The 16,710-nt window shown below is 43.7% G+C and overlaps 1 protein-coding gene across 2 annotated transcripts in view; it reads right to left on the bottom strand.

The window, feature by feature from the left end:
• Sh3rf3 (SH3 domain containing ring finger 3) overlaps positions 1-16,710 on the bottom strand; it is a 368,946-nt gene that overhangs the window by 81,725 nt on the left and 270,511 nt on the right. For both annotated transcript variants that reach the window (XM_013034285.1, XM_013034284.1), the window contains one exon: positions 3,266-3,625. In XM_013034285.1, the coding sequence (XP_012889739.1) occupies positions 3,266-3,625 (360 nt within the window). The remainder of the gene's footprint in view (positions 1-3,265; positions 3,626-16,710) is intronic.

The raw sequence follows: 16,710 nt of genomic DNA, 5'->3' as shown, positions 1-16,710 counted from the left end.
TTAAGTGAAGTAAGCCAAGCCCAAAGAAACATAGGTCCCATGGTTTCCCTTATTTGCAATATCTAGTATATGTATGAGTCAAGCAGAAAAGGTCAGATAAGGTGAATTTAGGAAAATGAACCCTAAGATATGAATTTAAATGTTTTTTTCTTTCATGCATTTGTTTCTAACGCATTTATAAGATTATTTCTTTGTTGCTTTGTATGTCCCTCCTCCACAGTACAACCCCTGCTTTCACTGTATTTGATGTCAGTATAATTTGTGGCGGGGAAGGGGAAAAACAAGTTGTTTAAATAAGGATACAAGTGGGCCCGTTGCAACAATGAGAAGTACAAGTTGTCATGTCGAAAACGAACTTTACAACTTCGGTGGGGAGGGGAGGGTTAGGTGGGGGGGCCGGGTGGAGGCTGGGAAGGGATGGGAAGGGTAAACAAAGGAGGAGGCTGCAATGCTTGATAAGAAATGTACTCACTATCTTGCCCATGTAATTGTAACTCCTCTGTACAGTATTTTCACAATAAAAAATAAAAAAAAGAAGCAAGGCAGAGGAGGTAAGGTCACGGAGGTGTACATGCTGGACAAGCAAACATGGTCCTGGCCAGGCACGCAGAGGCATCGGCCTCTCAACAGCTCTGCATCCTGAGTTTTCAGGTTTCAGGAGGCTCACAACACTCTGAGAAATAGGAAAACTTCTGGGTTTTAGTCCTTTGTGTGGAAACCATAACCCTCCATGCTTCCTTTACATTTTAAGGAAATACAAAAGAGAGAGGGAAGCAGGTCAGTTACACTGGTGGGCCAGCTGACAGCCCTCATCCAGCTTAGGCATGAGTCACTGTTGATGTTCTCTGTGTGCTTGGATTTGGTTTGCATTTGCTTCATCTCCCACCACAGGATTTTAGAATCAAGCCAATTAAATGGCACCACAGTGGCTCAGGTTTTGGCGGCCCTTTCTGATGTATGGCGGTCTTCACATACAGCTTCCTCTAACTACACGATGTCCTACAAGGCCCCCATCAGAGCCCATTTCACCAATGAGCCTCTGCTGAAGCCAAGCCTGGCTACAAGCCAGAGTTCAGCATGGTGCCCAACAAATGGCTCCTTTTCTACTGCAGCTGGCTGAATTTCCAGGACAGACAGCAAGTGTGGACCTATCTACAGAACCCAGCACAGTGCTCAGTAATCATTTGATAACCATCAGGGACAGCAGCCATACCTCCAAAAGAAACCACAGAACAACACTTAAAACTATGTTCCTACAATACCCCTCTCTTACCACCTGGGAGGTCCTGGGTAGGCAAGGGAGGACAGCTGAACATGTCAGTATGTCAGTGTAGGTTCTAGACTGTGAGAGCCTTATTCACCTGTCTGCCCCGCTGACCCTGCCAGGAGTTAAGATGTTCTGTGTTGTTGAATGGAAGTGCTAAGGCTTGAGAGCCCTGTGGGGGTCAAAGCATCACTGCTGTGGGCACTGAGGAGCTTGGAGCTGCAGGACCCAGTTCTCTACCCACTGAGGCCAATACACATGATGCTGTGCACTGATTTACAAAGGCCCTACTATGGATAAACACGTGCATACAACAGCATCAGATTTCTTCAGGTCCATGATGGCAAAGCTAGAGTTTCACCAACTGACCACGGAATTCTGAGCTATAACTCCCCATCCTAGGGTGTTTCTGGAATGATAAGGATATTCCATGCAGCACAGTAGTTCTGATATCTGGCTAGCCTTGGCAAGCAAGTGTCAATCCTCAGGCTATGGGGACCTCCTGACAGACATAGGAGGCCAACAAAGCAATGGGAATTAGGAGGCCAGTAAGAAACAAGGGCAGATCTAGAAGGTTGGTTGCTGAGCAGTCAGACTACAGCAATATCCTGGGGCCTGCAGCCTTGCTCTCAGCTCACCTACATGCAGTGTTCCTTCTGTTCAGACAGGAAAACAGTTTGACTGCTCTGTTTGATTGCAAGTCTGATGTAGTGACACAAGAATGCCTTCAGCCTAGTCATGACTCACTTCAAACTGAACAGCTGGGAAATGGATCACTAACAACAAATGAATCCTCATGGAATGAGGTGCTTCACAATTGAGAAAAGCAAATTCATTTCATTCCTGCCTCTTGGGCTCTCTAGAGCAGACACCAAGGAAAATAGCAAGGAGTAGGTGGAGGGCAGAATGAAGAGAAGAACAGAACACCAGCTATAGCACCTACATGGGCAAAGCCCGTGTTTTGTGCGTATGGGGAAAGTCACCAGAGATGCTCTGCTCCTGGGAATATAGCATAGTCAGGCTAATGTCCATGGCCCTACTGAGTTCCATTTTCACAACTCCCAGCAAGCTCTGAGGGAGGGTAAGACTTGGAACAATACCCACAAGTTATAGGACTAGTATGGTAGGTTTGCTCTGGTGGCCAGGGCCATCTTTAATTGCCTCAGGAATAAGATCTCCCTCCCAGTTGCTCTCTCCCATCCTCCTCCGGTTGATGGGGATTCCCAACTTCAACGAGGGAGGCCATAGTTCTTCCAAGAGAAAAGAAATTAAAGACAAACACAAGTGATATGTACGCCTGGGACTGTATTCTCCTTCTTAGGGGCTCCCACCAGTCCTGCTGTAACTGGCATCTGAACTGAATTTGTTAGAACAATTTTCACCTATCTATGTCAAATACAACTTTCCAGGTTACCGATGAGGGACCTGAACTCTGAACTGGAGGCATCAAACCTTGTTACCATCTGTGAGAGCAAAGCAGGTTCTGAAGAATCTAGTATCATGACAATTGCACCTGTCATTGCTGGGCATCTTGCTCAACATCTCCAGGGTGTTGGAACAAAGGACAAACAAGAGTGTCCTGGAAGGGTCCGTGATGATAGCCGATGCCTGTTATCCTAACTCCTTGGGAAATGGAGGTAGGAGGGTTGAGGCTCAAGGCCAGCTTGGTCAAAGTTGGCAAGAGACTCTCTGAAAAACAAACTACACAGCAAAAGAGCTGGGATGTAGCTTAAATGACAAGAACCCTTGCCTAGTAAGTACAAGGCTCAAGGCCAGCTTGGCCATGTCCTGGGGTCACTGGCAATCCCCCCTTCCCCCTACACAGAGGGTACCACACACACATTCACAAGGCTCCAGAAGGTACCCAAAGTCTGCAGGAAGGAGAAAGCCTCAATAACCCTCAAAGCAGTTTCAGGGTGGCTCCCTTTGCTGTAAGGCATAAAACTGAAGGTGGAACCCCATAGACCCCAACAGCAGTAGCTCTGAGCTACAGAACAATACCTGGGTGGGCACAGTGCAGGACAGATGAACAAGCTCCCCAATCCTGGCCGCAGCACGGGGGTCGCTGGAGCTGATGAGCACTGGAGCACTAATTTCCATGGAATGCCTGTGGCTGGAAGCCTGTAAGGATTTGTGCGTCACACTGAGCGCCGTGAAGGAGTGGCGTTTCTTGGCATTCTTCTTGCTGTCCACACGCCGCTGGAAGGCACTGACTGCCCCTGAGCTACCTAGAGTGTGGCCTGGGGCCATGTTGGCCACCCCACCGGACTCAGAGGACAAGGGAGTGTCACAGCCAGATGCAGCTGTGGCAGCTGGACATGGCTTGTCCATCTCAATGAGTTGCTTGGCAGAGTCGTTGAGCTAGAAAAGAAAGGGGAGAGAAAAGGGTTCATTAAATAACTTGCAAGCCAGGCCATGTTCACTCACACTGCACCCTGTTTCTGTTTACAAACTGACAATGAATTCAAGTTCAAATCCAGTCAGATCACTTCTCCTGGTCACTTCCACTGTGTTGTGCAGGAGAAACAGGACAGGGGTAAGAGTGCTACCTAGGTGTTACTGAGCTGGATTTCCAGAGCTATTCAGAGAACCTTGTCAGAGGCGCACAAGACAAAGACCACTACCTCCCCCACCCCATCTTTTCCAGTAGCTTGCCATTTTCAGGACATAATATGTACCAATGCAGAGAACAAGGGACCAGAGGCCAGAGTGAACTTCAACTAGACATGGCCAGCCCTGCCTTTACCATGACAGGCTGTAACTTGCCCTGCACATGAACCTGCACCTGCTACCGCTTTGAAAACCTCAGAGCTGTAGTAGGAGGCATTTTATTCTAGTGGCCAGGAGTCTGCTCTGGTTAGCATGAGCAATGAAAGATGACATGAGCAGTCAATGACCTGTTAACTGAAATTATTCAGCAAGGACTCAGCTCACGGTTCCTTCCCCTGTCTCCCATCTGACCTTCTAAACAACACCTTTTTTAAAAAAAATGTAGAATTTTCCTTTGACGAAATTCTGTTCATGGTAGCACATGGCTAGGAAGGTCAGTTGAAGGTTTGAGACAAATGAGCAAGCCTGAAATACACTGGGAATGAAAACTCTCTGAGTGGGTACCCATGCAAAGCCCCTGAGGCCCTTCTGTGAACTGGGCAGCCCTGACAGGCACCAGCCAAAGGACAGCAATGCCTCTGCTTATATGGATCTGTTTGGACCCTAGTGAGGTTCCCCAATTCTTCTACTTGAAGGATGTTTTCATTCAAAATGTTCTTCTTATGCTGTATTTGGCTTGACTTAAGCTGATATCTAGAGGGGGGAATTTGCAGTGATTTAACAGAATAAAGGAGAGAAAACTATTTATTTTGTATACAGGGAAGCCAGGAAGTAAATGTGATGTAAGAATCAGCTTGGGGTTATGCCATTAGGCAGGTTAAACAAATGCCACCAGGCTAGGTAAATGCCTTTAAGATCTACACTTTCTCTTTCATCTTTGCAGAAGTATCAGAAGAGGCTGAGTAAATGCCAGCTGGCTCTTTTGGTGAGCCAACCTTGGGGGAGTACAGAGTGAAATGCAAAGGAGCTCCAAATATCTCTCTGGGTTTTCTCCTCACCAAACAGTAACGGTAAAGAGGTTTAGGGTACTGGTGGGGCTGGTACACTGCCAGTCAGGGCAACAGGCTTGAGGTCTATACAATCCCGCTCAGAGCATCACAACTCTACAGTCTACAGGTGCTATAAGGACACTAAAGAGGCAACTGAATAATGATATAAAGTATTCCAGTCAAATAGCTTTCCAGGAACTGAAGGTGGCCCCTGAGGGCAGCTAGAGGCCTAAGGAGGCCCAGCAGAACCTCAAGGTTGCTTGAGATCCAGAAGGAAAGAAGGAAAGGTGATTGGCCAAGGAAATTCACAAGCAAAGGGAAGATTGAACAGGAAGTAGAGGCCATGTGGACTTAGTTGTGGACCTGCAAGTTACCTAGGCAGGAGCTGCGTGCCCTCCCTAGGACAGCTGGGCAAGGTCAGATTCAGCACATCACATATGTGTCCTCTTCATCTCTGCTAAGCCTTGAATGGGCTTGTGTGAAAGTGGGTCTCCCCCACCCACACCATAGGTACCTCTCCCATTGGGAGCAGAGTCTGGCATTGGGCCTAGTCCAGGAATTCCTTCCATCCTGAGATGGCTTGTCTTTCTTGGCAGGTACTGCTAGGGGCTGCAGCTGGCAATGCATTGGTGAGTTAAAACCACAAACTCTGCTGAATCTCCACATGAAGAGAAGGAAGTGTCTCCTCAAGGGCATCGTTGTCTCCAGACAGGATGAGTGATATACCTATAGCATGGCTGGACATCCCAGTGTCTTTGCATGGGCCAGGCAGAAGGGCATTAACATACTCTAGATTCAACATCATGTGATCTCAATCCAGGATTGTCTCCTTAGAAATGTTTCTGCCCATGAGGCTGGGCTATTTTGCTTTGTTTGAGGCTTTATTCTGTTACTTCTCAAAAGTGCTTCTCAAAAAATAACCCAGTGTCTCTTCCCTCCAGGAGCCTTTGTGGGTCCTCTGAACACTTGGGTAGGGAATGTCCTTCTGGGCCGATGGGCCTTCCACAGCAGAGTTCATAGGAAGACAGTGAATGAGAAAGCCATCCATTCACTGGGCATCAGGACATAGCTAATATACCTCCGTGTGTGCTCCACTGTCACTATGGCAAAATCTTTACAGCAGTAATTCCCTTCCTCCCCAGGGAACACAACTGGAGTACCTCATTTAGCTTCTCTATGGTTAAGTTGCTATTAGAAACTCCATTTTTCTAAACCAGGAGATCCAGACACGAGGGCTGGGGTATGAAATTCCGGGCACACAGGGCCTAATGTGAATGATAGCATGGATGTCTAGGCTCTCTACTGTCATCTGTGAACAAAGTTGCCCAGAATACCACTTTGGCAGTGCCACATATCACCTCAAAAATACCTGCATTGCACCCCTTAATAATGACAGTTGAGGGGCAATATGCCTTCCTCAGCCTGTCTTAATAGTCTAGAATGTAGGGGCTCCAGAACTGAGTGCAACTAAATTTTCATTGAAGATTATTTTGGCCAGTTGTGGTTACATGTATCTGTAATCCTAGCTACTTGGGAGATGGATATAGGAGAATCACAGCTTGAAGCTAGCCTAGGCAGAAAGTTGATGAGAAGCACCATTATGACCCATAAAAAGTAGGGTACAGTGGTGTGTGCCTCACATCCTAGATATGTGGGAAGCAGAAATAGGAGGACTGCAGACCAGATAGGGCTGTGAAAAAATAATGAAAGCAAAAGGAATTGAGGAGTGGCTGAAGTGATATAGTATCTGCCTAGCCAAGTACAAAACTCTGAGTTCAAACCCCTGTACCATTGCTACATGTGAGGGAAAATATACAGAAGGATGCACCTAGGCTGTGTGTAAATAGTACATCATTTGATATGAGGGACTTAAGCTTCTGAGGATTGTAATATCTACAGGATACCACAGGAGGCACAGAACCAATCACAACCATAAACACCAAAGAATGACTACATTCATCCAAATTGTTTTCCTGGATATTTGTAGTTGGGTCCTAAGTCCTAATCTTGGCCACCACTGAGACCCTGATCTGGTGTCACGGAGATGTTCACAGTTCACAGGTCAATCACATGTGGCCAAGGATATAAATGAGTGGTTGCACTAACTGAGCACCTCTCTAGTCTAGTTTGAGTATAAGCTCTCAGATGCATCAATGAACAAACAGCTCCAAGTTATTTCCTGTGCTGCTGTGCTCCAAAGTAGCTGGGATCATTTTGCAGATGCCAACTCTGGCTCAATAGATCTGGGATGATGCCCAATTCCTGATTTTCTACAGGCGCTCAGGAGACAGCATCAAGGCTATCCTTGGCAGCCCTTATTCACTAGCAAGCTTCCACAAGTCTGCTTATGCCCCACCAAGCCAGCCCCCACAGGACTGAAGGTAGCAGTGTGTTCTGACAAGCCTTCTGCCTGGCATCTGCCTTCATTTGCTGCTGCTACCCGACATCCACCCCCCCCCCCGTCTATGTACAGTCCAGGTCACCATGCTGTTAGCTTCAGAAACTCAAGAACCGCTTTTACCTGCCTGAAATTTTCACCAGCAAAAATCTCAGGAGCTTCTTGCCTCACTGAGAAGGAAGGCAAAGACATCCAGGCTGCATTTTGATTAGGGTTTCTTTGTAATAAAACATGCCATTCTTTATATGACTCTGCTACCAGCAGATGTGTGAAGAAAGATCCCCTCCCACTGCTGGCTTCCTTCTGCCTCAGTATCCCTGAAGGTTGCATATGGATATACCTACAGCCTTAAAAGGAAAGGCCACCAAAATAAGGGGGCTGAAATGCTGAGAGAGCATGTCAGAAGCAAGTGGTAAACCTTGAGATCACCTCCATCCCCACATCTGCTCACTTGACCTTTCTGCCTACCACATTAGGCATTGTACAGATAAGCATACAGAGGTTCAGAGAGGTTAAGTGACTTGTTTGAAACACACTACAAACAAGTGTCACAATCACCACTGCCGTATCTCATTAGATTCCTTCAGGATTGCAGAACACAGGAATGACTTGGCTAAGTCTTTAGGTGAAAAGATCAGGGAGGTATAGTCAGGCCCTGGCATTTGGGAGGGCTTGGGTTCATTTTAGAGATTTAAATATGGGGCTTTAAATATCAGACCTTCCCTGTTGTGGTTGAGACTAGCATAAACACTGAAGTTGGAAAATTTTTCATACTATGCAGTTATGGGTGGGAGGGCATTTTTTGTTCCCTTCCCTTCATTTATAAGGTCTGGTAACCTTGCCAAACTCATTTGCTGAAGATTTTTGAACTCTAGGCATAAGCAATTTGGTCTGATTACACCTTGATGTAAAGTTTGGGATACTGGAGCAAATCAGATAACAGTTTTTCAGATGAAGCAATCTCAGCCACTGGAGTCTAAGTAAATAGTCAAAAAAAATTTTTTTTAAATCTCTTTCCAAAGTAGTTGAACCAGTTTATACTCCCACCAACAATGCAGTAGAGTTCCTTTCTGGCCACATCTCCTCCAGCATCTGTTGTTATTTGAGTTCTTGATTATAGCCATTCTAACTGGGGCGAGGTGGAATCTCAATGTTGTTTTGATTGTATTTCTTTTATGGCTAGAGAGGTTGAGCATTTCTTCATGTGTTTATTGGCCATCCTTCTTTCCTATTCAGAGAAGTTTCTCTTTAAGTCTTTAGCCCACGTATTTATCAGGCAGTTGTTTCTTTGAGGATTTGTTGTTGGGGGATTTCATTTTTTGAGTTCCAACCACTTTGGAAAGTAGTATGGAAGTTCTCAAAAGACTCCACATAGAGCTCCCTTATGACCCAGCAATTCCACTTTTGGGTATTTACCCAAATGATCACAAACAAGACCATACTAAAACTACCAGCACAACTATGTTTATTGCAGCATTATTTACCATAGCTAAGATATGGAACCAACCCAGATGCTCCTCAGTAGATGAATGGATTAAGAAAATGTGGTATATATACACAATGGAATTCTATGCTTCCATCAGAAAGAATGACATTGCCCCATTTGTTAGGAAATGGAAAGGCTTGGAAAAAATTATATTAAGTGAAGTAAGCCAGGCCCAAAGAAACATAGGTCCCATGGTTCCCCTTATTTGCAATAACTAGTATATGTCTGAATCTAGCAGAAAAGGTCAGATAAGGTGATGTTAAGTGAAATGAACACCAAGATAGGGACACAAGTGGTTTTTCTACCTTGCTATTGTTTCTAATGTATTTATAAGGTACCATGTGATTTTTGGTCACTTTGTATGTCCCTCCCCCATGGTATAACCCAAGTTTTCACTGTATTTGATGTTGGTATAATTTGGGGAGCAGAAGGGAAAAACAAATTGCTTAAATATGGATACAGATTGAACCATTGTAACAATGAGATGTACAAGATGCTATGTTGAAAAACGAACTTCACAATTTACGTGGGGGGGTGAGAGGTAGGGGGATGTAGTTGAGGAGGTGGGAGGGACAGGATGGTAGGGGAAAAACAACAGAGGAGGCAACAATGCTGGATAAGAGATGTACTCATTACCTTGCTCATGTTACTATAACCTCTCTGTCCAGTATTTTCACAGTAAAAAAAACTTATTTAAATCTCTTAACTCTGAAACACTTCAAGACACCAAATTTTGGAAAAAGGACTTCTCTCACATTCACAGAATAGCCACTCCTTCCATGCCTGCCATGACACAGGTCTTTGCCCTGGAAGAGAGCTCTGTCTGTCCTTGGAATTGTGCACTGTATAAGGGTAAGTTATACCAGGAGTACTGCAGGAGTGTGATAAAGACAACCTGAGGAGCAACAATCCCACCCAAGTTTGACAGGTACCTGGGTCATCCTGCTGCTGGACTGGCCAAGGGTCCCATGAGCATGAGGTAGCAGGACTTTCCCATATTACCTTCTTGTCCTGGGGTGCTAAAGAATACAGGTCAGGCTGCTGATATAATGATAGAGTAGTGTGGTAAGCCAAGGTGATCATTCAGATGACCAGTGTTTAAAACAAGACAGATTCAATGATGAAGACAAATGCAGCTATAGACTTAGATTGCAAGAACAGCTGCCTTGCTGCAGGTATAAAAGCTGACTGCAGACAAGTTTTGGGGGAGAGAAGATGCCTGAAAACTACTAGAAGGAAAGGGGGAAAATGTTTTTCATTTAAACTTCAGCTGTAAAAGTGGACAAATCCTTGGCCCTGTGGGATGAAGGTAGTCCCATGAGTGGCAGACTGTGCTGTTCTACCATTCTCTGGAACAGTGTGGTGGCATAGAGCTTGCCTTACCTGTCTACAGGTGACCCCAAGGTAGTTGGATGAGCCATGCCTCACTATGGAACACTTTGTTGAATTGGACTGTTCACACTTGGGTTTCACAGAAAGGAGCACACGGTCCCACCACTGCCCTACCCCCACCCTCCTGAGAACAAGAAGGTGGCTCCTTGAAGTGTCCCTATGCCATAAATGGCAGATGGTCTGCAAACTTTGGGCCAGGTTCCCCTGAGACAGGAAAGCCTAGGAAATGACTGACATCCATAGGACACTTCCTACCAGCCCTAACCACAAAGGTCAGCTGTTTAGGAAATCCTAACTCGGCCACAGACTTCCCTGTAACCTTTGGTCCAGATTTTCATCCTTTCCTCCTCGAAGGAAATGAAACTTGACTTTTCTTGAGTTCAGCCTATTGCTACTTACTATGGGATGTTTCTTTCCTATCTAGTGGCCACACTCAGCTCAGTATCAAAGCCTGAGGCAAAAAGGGATCTAGGATTCCAACCATGAAAACAGAAATTTCCTTCATTTGCTGGGAGTGTAAATCTGATCTAACAAATATCAGAAGCAGCAAAAGGGCCTGATTCATACCCTTTTGGACCTGTGAGCAGAAGGACCCTTTGTTGGAAGTTCCAGACTAGTTTGAAGACCCGGTAGCACTCTTGCCTAAATGAGAACTTATCAGAGGAGACAAAATGGAAGTTTCTCAGCAAGCAGAAATATACAATATAAATTTTTCCTCATTTAGCCCCCAAATACCAAGAAAAGCCTCTTGCTGGGCAGTGGGCCTCAGACTGCTCCAATGGAGGAGGAACTATAGGTCTTTCCTTGGCTAAGGCAGGATACTGAGATCCTGGTGATACCCTCTCAGTGGTGAGGGAGTTGAACATATGCCCTGTCCATGGGGTCTCAGTAAGTGGTATCCTAGGCCTCTTCTGCCTTAGACATTATAAATCACAGGAGGCTGAGGAAGTACAAGGAGAGTTACTTAAGAGATGAAGCTGCTACATAATTCAAGAAGTTGGTAGTTCATTGCCAGGTACACCAGCCCAGGATTAAACACTCCTGGGCCTATGTCCCTAGTCAGTACATATATTTTGTATGTGTACCAACGTATTGTTCACATTATAGATATATGTTTTGTTTTTGTTTAGTGTAATAGAGAGATGACACATATATAATACAAATATGGTATGATTGATATATATATATCACCAAAACACATACTTATATCATAAAAATGAAATGGAATAAGGGGAAAATAACCTCATGTATTGAGAAGAGTAGTTCCACAAAACATTCAGTTTCCAGAAAGAATGACATCGTCCCATTTGTTAGGAAATGGAAAGACTTGGAAAAAATTATATTAAGTGAAGTAAGCCAGGCTCAAAGAAATGTTAAGTGAAATGAACCCCAAGATAGGGACACAAGTGGTTTTTTTCTTCCTTGCTATTGTTTCTAATGTATTTCTAATGTGCCATGTGATTTTTTTTGTTTCTTTGTATGTTCCTCCCCTATGGTATAACCCCTGTTTTCACTGTATTTGATGTCGATGCCCAGCATCTTATATATACACTTCTCTAATTTGGGGAGGGGAAAGGGAATAAATAAAATGCTTAAATAGGGATACAGGTTGACCCATTGTAACAATGAGATATACAAGACACTATGTTGAAAAACGAACTTTACAATTTAGGCAGTGGGGGCAGTGTAGTTGTGGAGGTGGGAGGGAAGGGATGGTAGGGGAAAAACAAAGGAGGAGGTAACAATGCTTGATAGGAAATGTACTCATTACCTTGCTCATGTATTCATGTAACTGTAACCCTTCTGTACATTATTTTTTTTTTGGCAGTCACCGGGCTTGAACTCTGGGCCTGGGCTCTGTCCCTGAGCTCTTCAGCTCAAGCCCAGTACTCTAACACTTGAGCCACAGTGCCACTTCTGCCTTTGTCTGCTTATGTGTTGCTGAGGAATCGAACCCAGGGCCTCATGCATGCGAGGCAAGCACTCTACCACTGAGCCACCTTCACAGCCCTCTGCACATTATTTTTACAATAAAAACTGCATTAAAAATAAATTAAAAAAAGAAAGAGAAATCCCCCCAAAACTAGGAGGGGCCCTTACCCCTCCTAGACAGTGGCTGAGGGGCCTCATGGAGGGAAGAACTCATGACATGGTTTGTGCTCACAGACTCAATCATGTAGGAAGGGGATGGACCATTTGTTCCTATTCAGTGGGATGGTCTGTGTTCTAGATGCAGCACCTCTGGGCCAAGAACTCATTCCTAACCTCTGTGGATAGCACCTCGGGCCTGTGCTGTTATAAGGCCAAGGGACAAAGACTACTTGGCCAGTTTTACAGAACACTAGACAAGAGCATTGCTGGATTGTGCTGCTGTTGTGGTCTTGACATTCTAATTAGGTGCTTCATCATTTCTTCATTTAAATGATCTACTTGGAGAGCCTGAAGATGATAAAGCCTCCTCTCCTAGGCCCCATTTCAGAGCAGCTTCCATGTCAACAAGACAGATACATGAGCATTAGACTTCTAAAAGCTACAGCCTACTCCATCATCTCTTGGTCATCTCATCTTATACATAATTAAAGAGCTTAGTACTGGTTCATAGTCTGTACTCAATAAGTACCTATTAGATCTATGAAGGCAATAGACATCTGTATGTGTCTGCAGTAAGAACAGTGGTAATAGCTGTTGATTGAGTATATTCTAAGCACTATGCTCAGTACTTCTACACCTTTCCTAGTGCTGCAATTTTCTCCCATTTTATGAATGCAGGGCCAACTTTACTGCAGCTACTCACAGAGCAACTACTGTCAGGTAACAGGTAACAGGTGAACCTTTCCACAGAAAGAGCTTTACCTGGGGATGTATGCATTGATCGCACAGGGTCTTAAGAATATTCATGACGTTCAGATTACACCTGTAATCCTAGCTACTTGGGCGTCTGAAAACTGAGGATTGTGGTTTGAAGCCAACCAGGGCAGGAAAACCTGTGAGAGTCTTATTACCTATTAACTACAAAAAAAGAGATAGAAGTGGAGCTGTGATTGAGCAGAAAAGCACAGTGATAGTATCCAGGCTCTGAGTTCAAGCCCCAAGACTGGCACAAATAAAAAGAATACTCACTTAATATGATTTTTTCCAAGCCTTTCCATTTCCTAACAAATAAGACAATGTCATTCTTTCGATGGAAGCATAGAATTTCATTGTGTGTGTATATATATATACCACATTTTCTTGATCCATTCATCTACTGAGGGGCATCTGGGTTGATTCCATATCTTAGCTATGGTAAATAATGCTGAAATGAACATAGTTGTGCTGGTAGATTTAGTGTGGTAGATTTGTGTTCATTCAGATAAATGCCCAGAAGTGGATTATTGGATCATAGGCTAGTTCTGTGTTTAGTCTTTTGAGGAACATTGGTTGAACCAGTTTACATTCCCACCAACAGTGTAGTAGCATTCCCTTTTGGCCATATCCCTGTCAGCATCTACTATTATTTGTTTTCTTGATAATGGCCATTTTAACTGGGGTGAGGTGGAATCTCAATGTGGTTTTGATTTGCATTTCTTTTATGGACAGAGATGTTGAATATTTTTTCATATGTCTATTGGCTAGTCTTATTTCCTCTCCAGAGAAGTCTCTTTTTAATTCTTTAGCCCACTTGTTAATGGGGTGGAATTTTTTGAGGATTTTTTTCTATTGGGGGATTCATTTTTTGAGTTCTTTGAGGATTTTTTTTATTGGGGGATTCATTCTTTGAGTTCTAGGTATATTTTTCATATGAGGCCCTTGTCTGTTATATAGCTAATGAAGATCTTCTCTGAATCTGTGGGCTTTCTTGTTAGTTATGTCCTTTGCCATGCAGAAGCTCTGCAGTTTAATTTATCCAGCCTTTTTTTTTACTTGTTGTGTTTCTGGATCTTTATTTAGGAAGTTTCAATGTGTGTGAAGGAACCCTAGTATACCTGCTATTCCTTCTTGTATTTTCAGGGTATCTTCTCATACCTCAAGGTCTTTGATCCATTTGGAATTGATTCTGGTGCAGGATAATATGTAAGGATCTAACTTCAGTTTTCTACATGTGAATAATCAATTCTGCCAGCACCATTTGTTGAAGAGGCCAAGCCCAAAGAAACATAGGCTCCATGATTTCCCTCATTTGTAATAATTAGTGTATGTCTAGGATAGTCCTAGCAGAAGATCACAGTAGCTCAATATGTATATATGACCATATAACATGATGCTAATCAAAATGAACTCCAAGATATGAAAACAAGAGGGGTTTGTTTCTGTTTTTAATGTACTGTGTGAAGTTATTTCTTTTTTCTTTCATTTTTTTCCCTTTGGTTTATCTCTTGTTTCACTGTTTTTGGTTTTGGGGAAGGGAAGAGGAATCACAAAATGGTGAGAAAAAGAACAAAGAGTGAACCAATGTAACAGCAATACTCACAATATACTATGTTGGAAATGAACTTTACAATTTGATGGCGGGGGGAAATCAGGCAGGAGGGAACGTGGGAGAAAAATGATGGTGGGGGTAACAAAGTTTGACAAGAAATGTGCTCATTACCTTAACTATGTAACTGAAACTCCTTTATTGCCTTTACAATAAAATAAAATTTTTAAAAGAATATTCATGATGTAACAAAAACAACAATTCATAAAGGAAAGAGTAGTCATAAGGGAAACTATTCAAGAAAGACTGGGTGACATAGAGAAGATAACCTCTTTCAATGGCTACAAAAGTTACAATGGGCCACAAGTAACTTTATTTCTAGACAGTGGAGATATACCACAAGAATATTGAAGTATGCATACAATTTTGTGTGTACACATGTGTGCATGTGATATGTGCATGGGGTCTACATTCAACAGGCTCAGAGGTCTGATGAGAAGTGAGGATGGACATAAAGCCTCTGCTGATTTCTTGTACTGGGGTTAAAGTAGACATTAGAGGTTGGAGAAGAAAGATTTGGGTATTCTCAGGGAAGCCGGTGCCCACGTGACAGCAATGGATTAAGATGAGAATGGTGTATCCAGGTAGATTGGCCAGTGGAAAGAAGAGACTTCCCACATACTATCTGAAACAGAGGCCTCACAAAGGGGACTGGCTCTCATTATGGAGAACACATATAGAGCACTTACTATACACGAGAGACTTTTCTGGGCACAACAAATACAACAGTGGAAGAAAACATAAACCAAACAAAACCATTCAGACAAGAAGCAGGTATTTCACTCTGTGATGTATATTGGATGGTGAGAAATAAATGCAGGAGAAAGAATGAGGAAAGCATGTACCAGAAAAGGAAGGTTTCAGATTAAGTAGGTAGCCAGTGCCCCCGCCCCCACCCCCCCGCCAGCATTGAGAGAATGTGAGGCAGTGGGAATGGGATGCACAAAGGCCCTGTGGTAGCACTGCCATTAGAGCATTTGAACAAAACATCAGAACATCATGAGCTTAAATGAGGTTAGGGTTTGTGGGTTTGGATGGAGCAGAAGCTTTTGGAAAGTCATGGCAGGATCCCTAAAAACCATATTGCAAAGAGGCTCTGGGGATGAGGCATTCTAAAACTACTGCAGTAATGTCATGGGGAAACTCAACATTTCATGAGAAAGGCAAGATAGAAACACTGATACAGCACAATCCCACTTTGTCCCAAATATATGTAAATTTATACATGGAAAAGAATAAAAGAAACAGAATAATATGCTAACAAAGGTGTTCATATTTCCTGGTAGGATTGTGAGGGATTTTTTGTTCTTTACACTTTTCTGAAGTTTTCTATTTTGAACAATAGCCAGGTATTATTTTTATAATCAGAAAAAGTCATTAAACAGAAAAGAGCAGAGTCTCTAGATTATCTGTGGGCCTATGTACAGACTTCTGGAATCCTGGCAGTAAAATACTTCATTTTATTTTGCACTAAGCAGGAGGTGCCATGTTTATGGGAAGCAAGTCTATTTTCTTAGAGTGGGACATTTCAGACCTGATCTAGCCAAGCTGTTTTCCACAGCTGTTGGCTTTGAGCACTAGGTCGGAGTCTAAGAAGCCTCCAAAACTAATTGTCAGGCCTGCCAATATTAGAGTCCCACACCCCTGAAGGCAAGAAGGGATTAACCAATATAAAAACAAACAGGAATGAAAGTAGAAGCCCAGAGAGCAGGAAGCCCAGGGCCAGTCCATATCAGTTTGGTTTAGGGCAGTTTGGGGGCTGCATTTGCCACATAAGGGCAGAGTGTTGCCCCTGTGCCTCTGTCCCATCTTCACCAGTTACCTGATTGTGAAGTGAAGCTCTGGTACCCATTGGTCACAGAATTTTAGCTGTTATAACAGATGAAAGTAGGAAGACAAACCCACCTCCCTGCCTGTTTTCCTACAGTGTTTCAAAGCAATTCACAGAAACCATGTGTTTCCAGCTGCAATGAGATCTCTCTCAGGTGGTAGGATCCACATCCTTGGCCCATCTACAGTGACTGAGGAAGAAGCTATCAGCCCTGGGCCAGTAACTCCCTAGACTAAGAGGTGGCCAAAGAGCTTTGGCCCTCTGTGAGAACAAGAACTCCAAGT

Source organism: Dipodomys ordii, unplaced genomic scaffold (assembly GCF_000151885.1).
Source record: "Dipodomys ordii isolate 6190 unplaced genomic scaffold, Dord_2.0 Scaffold186, whole genome shotgun sequence".
Taxonomy (NCBI): Eukaryota; Metazoa; Chordata; class Mammalia; order Rodentia; family Heteromyidae; genus Dipodomys; species Dipodomys ordii.
Note: the sequence above shows the minus strand (reverse complement) of the source record. Positions and strands in the feature narration are given on the sequence as shown.